This window comes from Seriola dumerili, unplaced genomic scaffold (assembly GCF_002260705.1).
Source record: "Seriola dumerili isolate Sdu_G_001 unplaced genomic scaffold, Sdu_1.0 BDQW01000306.1, whole genome shotgun sequence".
Taxonomy (NCBI): domain Eukaryota; kingdom Metazoa; phylum Chordata; class Actinopteri; order Carangiformes; family Carangidae; genus Seriola; species Seriola dumerili.
The window spans coordinates 799078-813218 of NW_019174561.1; the positions used below are offsets into that span (position 1 = coordinate 799078).

General features: G+C 42.0%; 1 protein-coding gene and 1 non-coding gene across 2 annotated transcripts in view; one reads left to right on the plus strand and one right to left on the minus strand.

Moving 5' to 3' along the window:
* LOC111231562 (gamma-glutamyl hydrolase-like) overlaps positions 1–7065 on the minus strand; it is a 17155-nt gene extending 10090 nt beyond the window's left edge. Inside the window, exons 1-6 of the mRNA XM_022758707.1 lie at positions 7030–7065; positions 6568–6884; positions 5409–5523; positions 4788–4838; positions 4017–4101; positions 3398–3536 (exon numbers count right to left, since the gene is read on the minus strand). Coding sequence (XP_022614428.1) covers positions 3398–3536; positions 4017–4101; positions 4788–4838; positions 5409–5523; positions 6568–6682 — 505 coding nt within the window. The 5' untranslated portion in view covers positions 6683–6884; positions 7030–7065. The remainder of the gene's footprint in view (positions 1–3397; positions 3537–4016; positions 4102–4787; positions 4839–5408; positions 5524–6567; positions 6885–7029) is intronic.
* Positions 2861–2932, plus strand: trnat-ugu. Its single transcript has one exon. It is a non-coding gene; the product is annotated as a tRNA-Thr (tRNA).
* Positions 7066–14141: the final 7076 nt, after the last annotated feature.

Sequence of the window (14141 nt, forward strand, 5' to 3'; positions counted from 1 at the left end):
AAGAAGAAGAAGAAGAAGAAGAAGAAGAAGAGAGAGCACAAAAGACAGGAAGTTAGACTTGAGCTTTGTTATTAAGCATCATTAACGGTGTTCATTATAACTGGAATCTGTCATTGGACTCACACACATGGCTCCTTAAACTTCAGGTAATATGTAAGTGACCTAGAAGCTGAACAGAGCTCAAAGTCACTCCTCTGTACAGATTGGTATGCTGCTGAGTGTGAGCTCATTAGCATGGGCTCCGCCCACATCCCACTAACACTGAGCACCCTGAGTGATGGAGCTGTGTCCTGAATACAGATCCCACTTTAAAACATGACATCACCAGGATAGTTTGCTCTTTAGCTGTTTTTCTAGAAGGATTCCTATAATAGGAATCCCCCTCCTTTATGTGTTGAACATTAAACGACAAACTCAACTATGTGTTGACCATTTTTCTAATGGGCAAAAGATTTCATTTACAATGGATATGCCAGAAATTTAGTAAAGAAAAAAAAAGGACCATCTCATTTACAGAATAGTTTTAGAATCAGGGATCACAACTGCAAAGATTAAGGCTCTTTACAAAAGCTCATTACAAAACATAACTAATTAACTTTTACTGGCAATTACTGACCAGTGATTATCAGTCAGATGTGATCAAACACAGTCGGTCAAACAGGACGATGACTGACAGTCAAATGAATCACTTTTGTTCCCTTTTAGTTGTCATCAAGGTGTGGTGGCCAAGTGGTAAGGCGCTGGGCTCATAAACCAAAGGTCATGGGTTTGACTCCCACCCACACCTTGTAGATGTTAACCATTAATAAAGAAATTGAAGAAAATAAATGTGATCCAGTAAGGATTAAGGTGTCAGTTTGGTTCTAAGAAGGTGCTTATCAGATCTAAAGCTTCATTTACTCAGATCCTCATTTGTTTGAATGAGATGTTACTCAAACTGTGTTTATGTCACCACAGGGCGTCTACAGCGTCTGATAAATGAGTAAATGTAACTCATCGCCGTGACGACGCTTGTATCAGAGTTGCACACCCACGTGCGAGGGAGGAGAGAGATCATTATGATGAGATAGCTTTTATTTCATTTTAAAATGGTCTAAATTTCTCTTCACTTTTTTTCTCTTTTGTTTATTTTGTTTTGTTTTATTTTGTTTCCATACAATGTGAATGAAAGTTATTTTTTTTCAATATGGAATTAAAATCAATAATAACAATGATGACGGATTTAAAATAAAACAAAAAACAAACATTAAACGGTGATATAAAATGCTGTTCCTACTTAACATTTATTTGTAAGCTTAACAGTGTGATTTCATCGCCATCAGAGGATCCGCCCACATTGCTCCACATTAGCAGCATGACTGATGTTAACTCTGAGGCAGATGGACGAGAGGAGCTGTTTACAACTTTTTTTTGCTATTTCCTAGGAGGATTACACTAGAATTTTTAAATTAATATTTATATATATATATATATATTTTATAGTACTATATATATATAAATATACTGAATAGTGTGTAAATCATTTAGTGCAAAAATATTCTGTATTAATGTTGAAGTGTTGGAAACCTAAACACACTCCCAGAGGTGACACACCACAGCTGACTGACCACACTGTGAACTTCTGTTCTTCCTGATCAGGGCGGGAAAACTCAATTTGTTATAAATAAATTTAGCTTCACTCATTAAAAAAAAAAAAAAAAGTGACTGCGTTGCCATCACAACGTGATTGGAAAAACATTTCAGCTGCATACAAAGGTCATTTCTAGTGTCGCTACCAGAATACAACCATTAATGCAAATAAAGCCGTGTTGGATTAACGATACAACTAATGTTTGACAGAATGTGGGATTTATTCAAAGCAGTTATAACATCATTAATTATTTAAACATGCGAAACACAGCACCAGGGTCTAATGGCCTTTTGTGCTGTTTCACATGTCAGACCCAACAACAGACTTACTGCTGGATCACTTACATCAGCCGCCGTCGTCATGAATCAGAGCTTTAACTCATGCTGTGTCCCATCAGGAGGAACTTTATGGGGAGTTTTCAGTTTTGCATTATTGCGCAAATGGAAGTGGATCCAAGTGACTGACCGAATGAGGTCGTTTTAATTCGTAATAAATAATAAGGCAAGTGATATATGAGAGACATTTGAGAGAAGATATTGTAGTTGTTGTATCTATCTGCACCAAGAGAAGTGTTTCAGTGTTTCCTGTCTGCATTCAGGGTTTGTCACTCTGCTGTAGTTCTGTTGGTTCAAAGATTTGATGTTAATATAGATGCAGCACTTTGCAGCTTTTGCATTGAACAAAGAATAAATACGTGTACTTTGAACTTTGTTTGAGTTAACTGATATCAATGGAGAGATTCACATGACCACTTTGACATCATACATGAATGACATCAGACCTCAGTAGATTACCATGGTTACGAGTTCACACACAAGTTGAGGTATCACTGTGTCCCTTTGAGTTCCTCATATGGAGGTCTGGTGGCCAAGTGGTAAGGTGTTGGTCTCGTAAACCAAATATCATGGGTTCAATCCCCCATGCCTTTAAATTCTACCTGTTTCTGTTAAATAATGAAAGTGATCAGATAAGAATTAAAGCTTCAGGCTTTATTCATATTCATTTGAATGAGGTGATGCTCAGTTTTGACGCTTTGTTCCTTTTGCATTGAACAAAGAATAAACTCTTATCTTTGAACTTTGTTCAAATTAACGGATATCGATAGAGAAAGGTTTTACCACTTGTACATCAAACATGAACGACATCACAACTCAATAGATCACCATGGTTACCAGTTCACATAAATGCCCTGGATATTCAGTTGCTGTCCTTTTGATTCTCTCCAACAGGGGCGTGGTGGCCAAGTGGTAAGGCGTTGGTCTTGTAAACCAAAGATCATGGGTTCGATCCCCATCCATGCCTTTAAAACCCAGTGTTTAACATCCACATGATGTTTTTATATAATACAGATGATGAGTGAAATAATCATCAGCACCATGACTGAGTGTTTCCACCTTGAACTGCAGGGAACCATCACAGTCTCAGAAACACAGATTCAGGGTTTCATACGTCACAAACCTCAGGAACCAATCCTGTCACCTTGTGGAGACGAGGGACAGGGGGGCGGGGCTAAATACACCTGTAACCTCGTAAGTACAGACAGAGACAGAGTTCAGTGTAACACTCGAGCACAGTTTTCTACTCCTGCCCCAACAAATCTCTGCCTGATTATCATCCTGAATATGTGAAAACACCGGTGTGTTGAGCTCTGTGCCAAGATTTAACAAAGACAAAGCAGCAAGAAAAGGAGTGTAAACTGAAACATGTCTCACACCTGAGAAAAGAGACGCAACAAGTGGAGAACAGGAACAGGAAGTGAAAGAATACCTGTTGTGAGTTTGAGCGGTAGAGCCACGGCCTTGGTGTCAGTGAGGGTCAGCAGGTTCTTGTTGGCCGTGAGGACAGACAGCTGCTGGAAGCCCTGACACGTTCCCCAGATGGGGAAGTAGTCCCCGGCGTCGTTGGCCTGTAAAGGGCAAGAGTGAGGAGGAGGAAGGTCACGGTGAGGAAGAGGGAATGCCATGTGCGGAGGAAGTTTAATCCTTTATTTCTCTGAGGACTTTCAGCTGCAAACCAAGTGCCTCTCTTTCATATCGTTAACACACACCCACACAAATGACCTTCACGCTGCAGCAGCATTTCATCAGAGTTCATTTCATCTAAAAACAAACCTGAAGTCCAGGTGAAGATCGCGTGACGCTTCAGCAGCCTGAGTGAGACAAATCAAGTGTTTGTATTTGTATTAAATAAAGTCTGTGTCTTTGGAAACAACCCACTTGATTTGTCCAAGTCAGACGGGGATCAGCCAGTCGGGACAGGAGGAGCATTTACAGCACAAATCAAACCAGACACATAAAAAACGACCCTCTGATCTGCTTCAGTGTCATAATTCTGAGGCGTCTCTTCACCTCAGCAGCTGCTTGTACAAGTCAGATGTAAAAATTACCTTCAGAGCCAAGCTGTAGAAGATCTTTGCGGCTCGACTGAACTGCGACGTCTGAAGATCCACGTCCCCCCCCGGCAGCAACAACCTGAGGAGAGAGCGCGCTCCGTGTTAGACGTGTCAGCTGCATGCTGGGAAACGCAGCTATGAAGTCTGTGTAACAGCAAATAAACAAATAATCCTACATTTTACACAACAGAGCGACACCTGAGCTGAGACCTCCTGGTGACGCCACTGCAGCTTTTCATTCAGTCACAAAAACAAATGTTGACTCTGAACACAATCCAGCAGAAATATTACACTTCTACAAGACGTATTTACTGTTGCAGCTCAGTCGCACGTAAAGGAGATTTCTAGGAGACATGGACAAATATCTTTGTCCCTCTTCATGTATAAGAAGCAGCAGCAGCAGAAACTGTGACACTAAAAAAGGAGCCTGATAACCAGCCAGATCATTCCCACTGTGTTTATTACAACACCAGCCAACACAGTGTGTCGTATAAACTCACAGCTGCATCGTCGTGCAGAGAAACCTGCTGTTTATATCCACTGTGCTGATTGGCCGAGGTGGACCTTCAGATGTCAAACTGTTTGGAGCTTCTGTCACAAACCAATAAAGTGCTAAACGTTCAAAAACAAACCAGTGAAATGTTTTATTATCACCTTTTCTTTTTCATATAGAAATTGTGCAGCCGGCAGATGAGCAACAAAAACCTGTAGTAAAGTAAGACACAGGGAGATACGGTAGTTTCATTATCAGGCTCTTTAACTCACCCGTTGATTGAGTAGAATATCTTCGCATATTCTTCTTCTGTTCGATTGATTCTGGTGAACACACAGAAAAAAATATCAGCGTCCATCACTGTGGATTAAAGACGTGGACACGCTGGGAGAAATCAGCCTGAACGAAGGAGAACTGAGACACGAGAGATGGTGATGAATGTAAACAACAAAACATCAAAAACAACAAACAATAAGAAACTGTAAAACCCAGAGAGATAAACTACATATAGTGACGTAGCTCTCATTCACACAGGCTCCGCCCACATCCAACCACGCCCGGCACCATGACTGAAACTGCCGTCACTCACAGTGACGTCACGGCTCCACGGAGACGACCGACAGGATGTTTTGCTCTCTGAGTAATTTTCCAGAAGGATTCCTATAACAGGAGTCCAGCTGAAGATGTGCTAAAATAATTTCCAGCTTTAAAGAGATCAATATGCAAACTATAATTAATCAGTGAATAAACAGCCAATACTTTCCCGCTGTGTCTCCAGAAACAGACAAACACACGAGGACAGTGCTGCACAGACAGAAGTTAGTAGCGGTAACTTTATTTGTTATAATTGTCCCTTTGTACGGCACATGGTCGACTCAAGCTAGCTGCAGTACCTGATGGGAACGACCCTGGCCCCGCCTCCCTCCAGGTACTTGACGTAGGAGGCGGCGATGTATGAGGAGCCCTGAGCGACCTGGTCTCCTGGAAGGTTCTCCTGCGCCAGCACACCTGAGGAGAGGAGACAGGAGCTAAATGATGCTGCACATCAGGCGACGTGTCATCAGGCGTGCAGTGAAGAGGAGCAGGCCAATCAGGAAGTAGTTTCAGTACACACAGCGTCAGCGTGGGTTCGAGGGATAGAAACAACTTTAAATCTGCATCTGAATACAGAGATAGAAACTCAAGGTAAGGCATGTTTTTATAAAATCAAGAACTTTCAATATTTCATGAGAAAAAGAGTCAAACAAACTCAAAACTAAACCCAACACGGATCAACTCTTCCTTGTTTTTCTTCTGCTGCCAAAAAAAAACCTGAATGAGGTGACACAATGAAAACCCCTCGGTACATCAAAGCAAGGTGATGTCAGCGCACTTCCTGCTTTCCTTATCACCACAGATCAAAACCTCAGACGACTTCTGACCGCCACCCGTCACAGTCGGGCCGTCGCAGCCTGGAACCGGTTCTCCCTGAAGTCTGAGGTGTTACAGGTTGGGCAGGTATCACGTGTTACTGACTGTGATTCTACAGGAAACTGACACAAACTATCACCTTCATTATCATTAAGACAATTAAAGGATCGATCAATCACCAGTTATACAATCATCCATTCATTCATGGAATCATGGCACAAGAAAATGATGTAAATACTTATATTAAATGACGTTTACACGTATTTTAGTGTTATTTTAGTGTTGAAACATTCTTGAAAATACACATGGGATATGGGAAATGTAGTTCTTATTGATTATCATTGATAATCAGTATTAACTGATAATATTTGCAGCCTGCACATGGAGGGATGCGTTTTCAGCAACACACGTACCAGAAGACACGAGGTTCATTATGATGTGCGTTGACTAGTGGTATTTAATTTATGACATAATAGTACACTAGTACACACACACACACACACACACACACACACACACACACACACACACACACACACACCTTTTCTCGAACATTCTCGCTGAGAATTACATAAGAGCTGTTATAATCCAGCGGGTCTCCGCGCGGACGGACAACGGACACAAGCGGCCGTTCAATCTTACCGATGATCGGTCGCTGGTTGAGCGGCTGGCTTTTTCCCGCCGCCGCGCACACAGCCGCACCGCACCAGAGCCAAGCGGTCAGCGCCGCGAACACGGCTGCAGCCGGCCGATACATCCACGACACCGGGCGGGATGAAAACACGAAGCCACTGGAGATGCAGGGATGACGGGAGGGAAAGACTCTGCCTTCCGGTTGGTGGTGATGATGATGATGATGGTGATGATGATGATGATGATGATGCTGTGACTGAAGGCTGAAGACTCTCCTCTCTCCGGCCGTCCTCCTCTTATCTGTGCCTTTACCTCCGTGCAGGCTCCTGTATAAGAGCATCAGTCAGTCACGTGTGGATCTCCACTCCACACACACACACACACACACGCACACACACACACACACACACACGTCAGCTAAAGAAGCCACCCCTCCACCCACACCTACACCCCTCCTCCTCTCCCACACACCAGCCAAATCAGACACTTCCGTGTTCACAGGTAGACACAGGGAGCTCAGGTAGAATATACAGCTGCAGGGGGGCGTGTCCGGCTCCATGGAAACAGTTAAACTGAGTCCACAGAAGTAAAAACACGCAGATGAGAAAATAAAACTAAAACAGAAGATCTATTTTAGCTTTTATAACAAGCTGAAGTCACAGCAGCGTCCTCTCTCCCTAAAAACCATGACTCGGTTTGACTGGTCACGCAGATTGGCTGCTGAACCCCGGGGGTTGGTGGTTCGATTCCCCGGCTCCCCCGAACCCAGGAGTCCGGTGAGGCGTCCGGTGCCAAAGCTGATGCCAACTCAAACAAAGACAACAACAAAAACACTATGTCCAAGCAGAATTACATGAACTAGACGGGACTTCTCCCCCCTACACAGAACTACATCAACTAGAGCGGCCTTCCCCCTCTCCACAGAAAAACAATGTTCCCCTCCGTCAACAGCAATGTGATGAACACATCGATCAGTTACTGCCCCATTTTTCATCACCAATATAAGCTTAGATAGATAGACTGTATACAAAACATACAAACGTACATATGTGTATATATGTATATAGTTTTATTGCTTTTTTTCCTTTCCTTATTTATTTATCAATTTATTCTATTAATTCTATTAATAATTACACTATTTTATTTTTTGTTATTGATATTTCTCTATCTTTGATTTCATTTAATTCCACTGAATGATTGTAAATGTGCTTTTGGCAACAGGCTGAAAATGTCACGTCAGCTGAACTGAACTGAGCTGACAGACACTGTGAATGTTGAGGTAAAAAGTCGCTCTGTGACAAAGTTTCTGTGCCCGTCCCAACTTCTGAAAATAGCTTCAAATCAAATTAAGAAACACATCCAGTCCTTTGTGCCTGTGTGAGGAAGAGTCATGTTGTTCTCTACAGATTATCACTGTGCTGCAGCAGCTCGGAGGAGAAACAGACCTGAGATAATTTCTCCTCCCGACATGTTGGAGATATGTACCTGAAGGAAGCGACGGCCAGGAATTCAGCCGAGATAAGAGAGGACAGTTTGTGATAATACAGCATGTGATTACAGTGAGAGGACACGCTGACATGATGATGACAAATGAAGTAAATTATCAGAGCTGTTGGTGACAAACGTGCGGGTCAGCAGAAGTTTTGAAGCAGATTTTGCAGCGTAGGCAAAAATAAAACAAGGAAGTAACGCTGCGTCTTTTTTCTTCAGTGTATGTTACTTGTTAGGATTTTTTTTTTTTTTTAAAAGCCAAATAGTATGAGGAACTATATATTATGTACTGTATAGAAGCACATAGAACTTAACATAAACTTGGATTCATTCATTCATGGTGTATTGCTTGGTATTACAAGCAATTATATAAGTTTATAAGTTTCTATTATTTTGTCCAACTCATTTATATCAATAAAGAGGCTAAATAACAGAAACACCTCTGTATAAACAGTATAATCTTCATGAAGGTTGATAAGATGTTTTACCCTCCTCTTCCCCTTTTAAAAATGTAGCGCAGTAACACGTTTACTCGGAGTACATTACCTTTCATTAACGGCAGTGAGTGACTGTTTACGTGCTGACGTGCTGACGTCAGTGTCTCAACGCCAGTTCACTGTAATAACGGGATCGTTTAGTGACCGTGACTTACCGACATTGACAACCCGCTGTCTCTGTTAACACTAAGTTCTATCCTCTTGCCTTGTTAGTATATTTGTTTACTTATTTACCCTCCTGGTTATGCAATAAACTCGGTGAGTAAAATTTCCCGGGCTGTTGTATCTTCTTTGCTTGCAGAAATCAACTGCCTGGTACTGGATGTGAGTCTCACAGCGTCGAAGGTTTTACTTTCTCAGCAAAGTGGTTCACAAAGGGTTTATATCTTGATGCTTCATGTGAACAGTGCAACATCTACTGGCCTGAATACAAAATGGGTAAATACAAATGTTTGTACATCACAGATTTTATGCAAGTAAAAGGGAATGATTGTATTTTATATTCCAAACATAGATTTATATACTGTCAAAGCAAATAAAAATGTTTTAAATGTTAAAAAAATGAATTAACACTGTCCTGTGTTGTAATACCACTTTGTGACACTAGACGCTGTGTGAGTCAGTGGCGCGTCAAGTCTGGTCTCAGTCACACGAAGAAGAACAACTTCCGGCAGCTCGAGGTTAGCATCACAGAAACACACAGGAATGGCTGAACCTCCTAAAAGGTAATATTCATCTGCATCCCGAAGGACCGCTCCCGCCAAGAAACCACGTTCAACGGCAAAGAAAAGAAGCAACACGAGTAAATCTGGATGTGGCTTTCCACCGCTGGAGACGGCTCCTGAGAGGAAAGAGATGCGGTTTGATGCCGAGCTCGCAACTTTCCTGTTAGCCCGGTGAGTAGCGTCAATGCTAGCTCTGTAGCTAAAAGTATAATCAGTGCAACGACTGACAAACCGTAGCGACAAACATTTCAGGTGGTGATATTGACGTTGTCGACAGACGTTTTAGCGGTTAGTAGGATTGTGTCTGTTGCTGTCGGCTGTTGTACAGCTAGTGACGTCAGTAACTTTAGGCTCATCTTGTAACTGATGACTGTAACTTGAGATTGTATGGACCCAGTAGACCGAGTGAATACACGTCGATCGGTTCACCATGTTGTAACCACTTTAGATTACTGTTAGGAGATCAGCCATGATTGAAAGTGAACTAGGTCTTTACATTTCTCAGGAGATTTCAGCATCCCTCTGTCTTTATCAGCCAACGGCAGAGAGTCCAGACAGTGAGGAGGGTCTAGGTGAGTAACATGCTATCATTCACTTTTAAAAGTAAGACTTGTGTATACCACTGATTAAATCAGACCCACAGTGTATACATGTTCATACTGCTGATTCTTAATAATGAATATACCACTGCCTATACTGGTTATGTATTTTACAGTATATCCATATTTGTATTGCTGAATTTGTTGGTTATATAGTGTGTGTACATTGAATTCTTATCACACCTCTAGTTGTTTAATCTTCATTTCCTTGCATTTACATTTAATAATATTCATACTGTAATTATTTTTGCATATTCATATCTATCCTCACAATTTATTATACGCACACAACAGATCTAACATGTTTGAATATGAAGAACTTGTATGATCTAAATGAATTGTCCTATCACATGTTTGTCTGTATCAGGACCAGAAGTCCAGTCTAATCTTCACCAATGATGGACCAGCACCTGCCTTTTCTCCTGCATCTGGTCTCATCAATCATCAACCACATTACATCAACACCTTGAGGTATGATCCCTGCACATGACAGATATTGTCTACACTGATCTTTTGCACCTCATCCCCTAATCAATAGCTTCTGCACATCTTGCCCAGCAGGAGTTTAGTCATTCTAAAACACTTTTGTACATAGTTGTGTAGTATTGTTTTTATTGTGTTATATGTATATTTATATTTGACTGTTGCAGTATTTTATTTATGTATTTATTTTTCAGCCTCTCCTATGAATACGTTAATTGGATACTACCCCAAGCCAAATATCTTTTTTTTTTTTTTTTTAAATTGGGGAAAAAAAACAGAAAAGCTGAAGGAAACACAGGGGGGGGGAGCTTATTAGCATTTGCAGCTAGCTGGTTGGCATTGTTCATTGACGAATGAATTTAACAATTTCATAAAAATGCAAAACAAGTGGGGGATAGCTAGCATCTTCACTGGTGACAAATGAACAAACAGAAGGTGACACAGAAGAAATTCTAACCATGAAGCACGACAGACAAGTGACAAAGTGTATATAAGGGCACATTTTGTTTGATTGTATATAATAATGACAATAATAGTAAAAATAATAATTATAATTGTAAAAATCATAATTTATCAATCAAGGCTATTGATGACAATTATAACGCTTACAATGATATATTATAATAAATGATGCAATAAATGATAATGATGATAATGGCAGCAATGAACATGTGCACGTACAGTACATAGAGCTGCCACCCATTTTCTTCAGTGCTACCATTAGCAGCTAGCTGGCTGGGATTGGTCATTGATGAATGAATCTAACGATTTGTAAGATTGTTCAAAATAATACAATGTAAAAAAATGAAAACTTTCTAAATGCACTGTGTGTCTAACTGATTGATCTGTCCAACAGCCATCTCTAGTTTTCTTTCCCACCAGGAAGTGTCTCTAGGATGAGGTGTGATTCAGGCAGAGTTTATGTTCTTACAGCTGCTCTCACACCACTGCTGTGTGTACTAAATTCACACACAAATATTAATATTAACATGTGAAACCTTTCTGTCTCTCTCCAGGTGACAAAGAAGCTGCTGATGCTGCTTCTGAAACAGTTGCCTTGGTTACCAATGTTGGTGTGTTGGCTTTCCAGGATGGCGGCCGGATTGATGACGCCACATCTTGGAGGTGGACCCCCGGAGGAGCCTGTTGTCACATTGAGGCATAGTGGTCCGAGCTGGAGGGGAAGCACAGGATGCTCGGCCTGACTGTTGCCAAGGTGATCCAGAGGATCTCCTGGGAGGAGTGGAGGCTGCACTGTTGGAGGAGGACACATGGGGCAGAGGAGACGGCCTCCTCATCCAGGATCTCCACGTCACCCTGGACGTCTCTTTGCTGGATTCTCTCTGCATCCAGGACATATGGAGACACAGAGGAGCCACCAGCTGCATTCAGGACCCAGCAGGTGCAGCTGTACAGAGACTGGTAGACTGATAAAGGGCGGGGTCAGCCTTCTGGTTTCCACCTTAACCAGTTCATCCCAGGTACATGCGTGTGTCTCATAGCTTGTGGTTAAGTATGTTGTGTATTATCATTTCATGCATTAATTTTTGATCCAGAACCTTTTTCCTCAAGCCAGTGCCAAGTACTTCCAAGCTCCTGGCAACACCTGCCAGACAGAGCAGGAGGAAGAGCGAGTTGTCTTCCCTCCCAGAGACCAGGAGAGGCAGCCCAGGTGACAGTTCAAGGCAGCGACGGGGAAGAACACCTCCTGTCCTGGGAAGGAGAGTCTCCAGAGGTGAGAGTCACTTCAGATATCACTGTTTCCTCTAATGAATATCAGATCTATATTAACACACACTGCTCTCTGATTATCTTTCAGCTGTCTTCTTGGACTGAACTCGGGCCCTGCAAACTGGGCCAGTGTTAGCCGCCTGGTGGAGGCCGTTTGCAACCAGCTCTGCGTCTTCACCCGGTGGCCACGTGGTCCAGAGGGACCGTGAGGACTCGCTGGTCATTCAGTCTCAAGGATTACGTGGCATCAGAGAGGCAGTGCTGGCCGGCCCCAGGTTGATGGCTCAGACCAACATCCAGCTCTTTGAATAAATTGAGGACTCAGTGGTGAGAGTTTGTCATGAAGCTGTTGGTGTGTTGTAATCTGTTCTGTGATTTATCTTTTAATGAAAGCTGAAAATCCTAAAACAGTCTGTTTGTCTGTGTGTTCAGGTGCTGGCCAGACTCTCCCTTCAGCAAAGGGTCTGTCATTGGTCCAGGTGGGACAAGGACAGACCTTTAACTTCAATGTCCCGGAGGAGCAGCCTGGGCCCTCCAGCAGGGGTCTGCCTCCTCCTCCTCCTCCAGACGATGAACAGCATGGCCCCTCATCCAGTGCTGTTGGTCCTCCCCTCGCTCCAGCACCACTCCCCTCTTCTGTTCCTCCACCTCCTCTGCCTGGACTACCTGTACCCAGGACCAGAGCCTACAGGAAGAGGAAGGTGACCTGAAGCTGCTGTGGCAGATCAACTTCTGTTAGGGCATGTGCTTTCCTCCCAGTGCATGCTGGGATACATTCCAGTACTTCAAACTTGTTTGTTTGAAGTTTGAATGTTTGATATGATGAAGAAAAGTTTGTAACGTTTCATCCAGAATCACAAAGTTTGAATGTAGAAGTCACATAAATGTAAAACTAATAAGATTTACCCTGAAATTACAGAGAAGATCTTTAAATTGGTATTATGGACATTAACCTTTATAATAACAAGCTACATTTTTAATTACAGATAATTACTGTCATTTTACACAGATTTGTATGTAATTTAAGAAAGCAGAAAGAATACTGTATAAATGATACAGTATTTTGTCTTTACATAAATGGGAAATAAATCTAATTCATTATTATTGGCATAATGCTTAAAATAGCTTGGCTGCTAATTCACAGATCATTTCTGTCATTTTACAGACTTTTGTTCACAATTTTTTTTAAAAACTGAAAATTACTGTAAAATTTTCAGTTATTTTCTGTAAAATTAGGACTTTTTTTACTGTGTGTGTGTGTGTGTCTGTGTGTCTGTGTGTCTGTGTGTGTCTGTGTGTTTCACATCAGGTCATCAGGCAGCGATGGGACAGAAGATGTGTGCATGTGAGAGACTGCAGGTGAAAATGTGTGTGTGTTCAGAGTGAATACTGCAGTAAAGAGAGAGTGTTTTAGTGTGTGTGTGTGTGTGTGTGTGTGTGTGTGTGTGTGTGTGTGTGTGTGTGTGTGTGTGTGTGTGTGTTAATTTGATGAAGTCAGCGGTTTGTGATGCAGGTAGCTCTGACTGAAATCACACTGAGAGGGGAAAAAAGGTTGCACTGCACCTTCAATGACTGACCACAAGAGGTCACACTCCTCCATCAAACAGCACTCCCACTTTCATACACAGCATCTGTGTGTGTGTGTGTGTGTGTGTGTGTGTGTGTGTGTGTGTCCTCATTATGCCGAGGCTGTAACAGTACTACAAGAATTGAACCCGGTCAATGAAACTGGATGTTTTGTCTTTTTTTAGTGGAAGTTGGAAATCAATAAGATTTGGTTGTTCAGTTAATGGTTAATGCATTATTCTGATAGGTTCATGATATCTTGTGTCTGTGTGTGTGTGTGTGTTTTGTGTCCAACCAGGAAGAAGATTTCACCTGCCACAGAACCAGCCTGAGCGAGCTGCTGACTCTGGTCTCCTGTGGGCAGTTACAGTCCTGTGGTGGATGTGTGAAGGTTTTAATGCCCAGTGTTGGTTTGTTTACATGTTCAGATGTTTGCAGGTTTTCACTCACAAATCAAAGTATTGGACAAATTAAAATGTTGATCTTGTGAT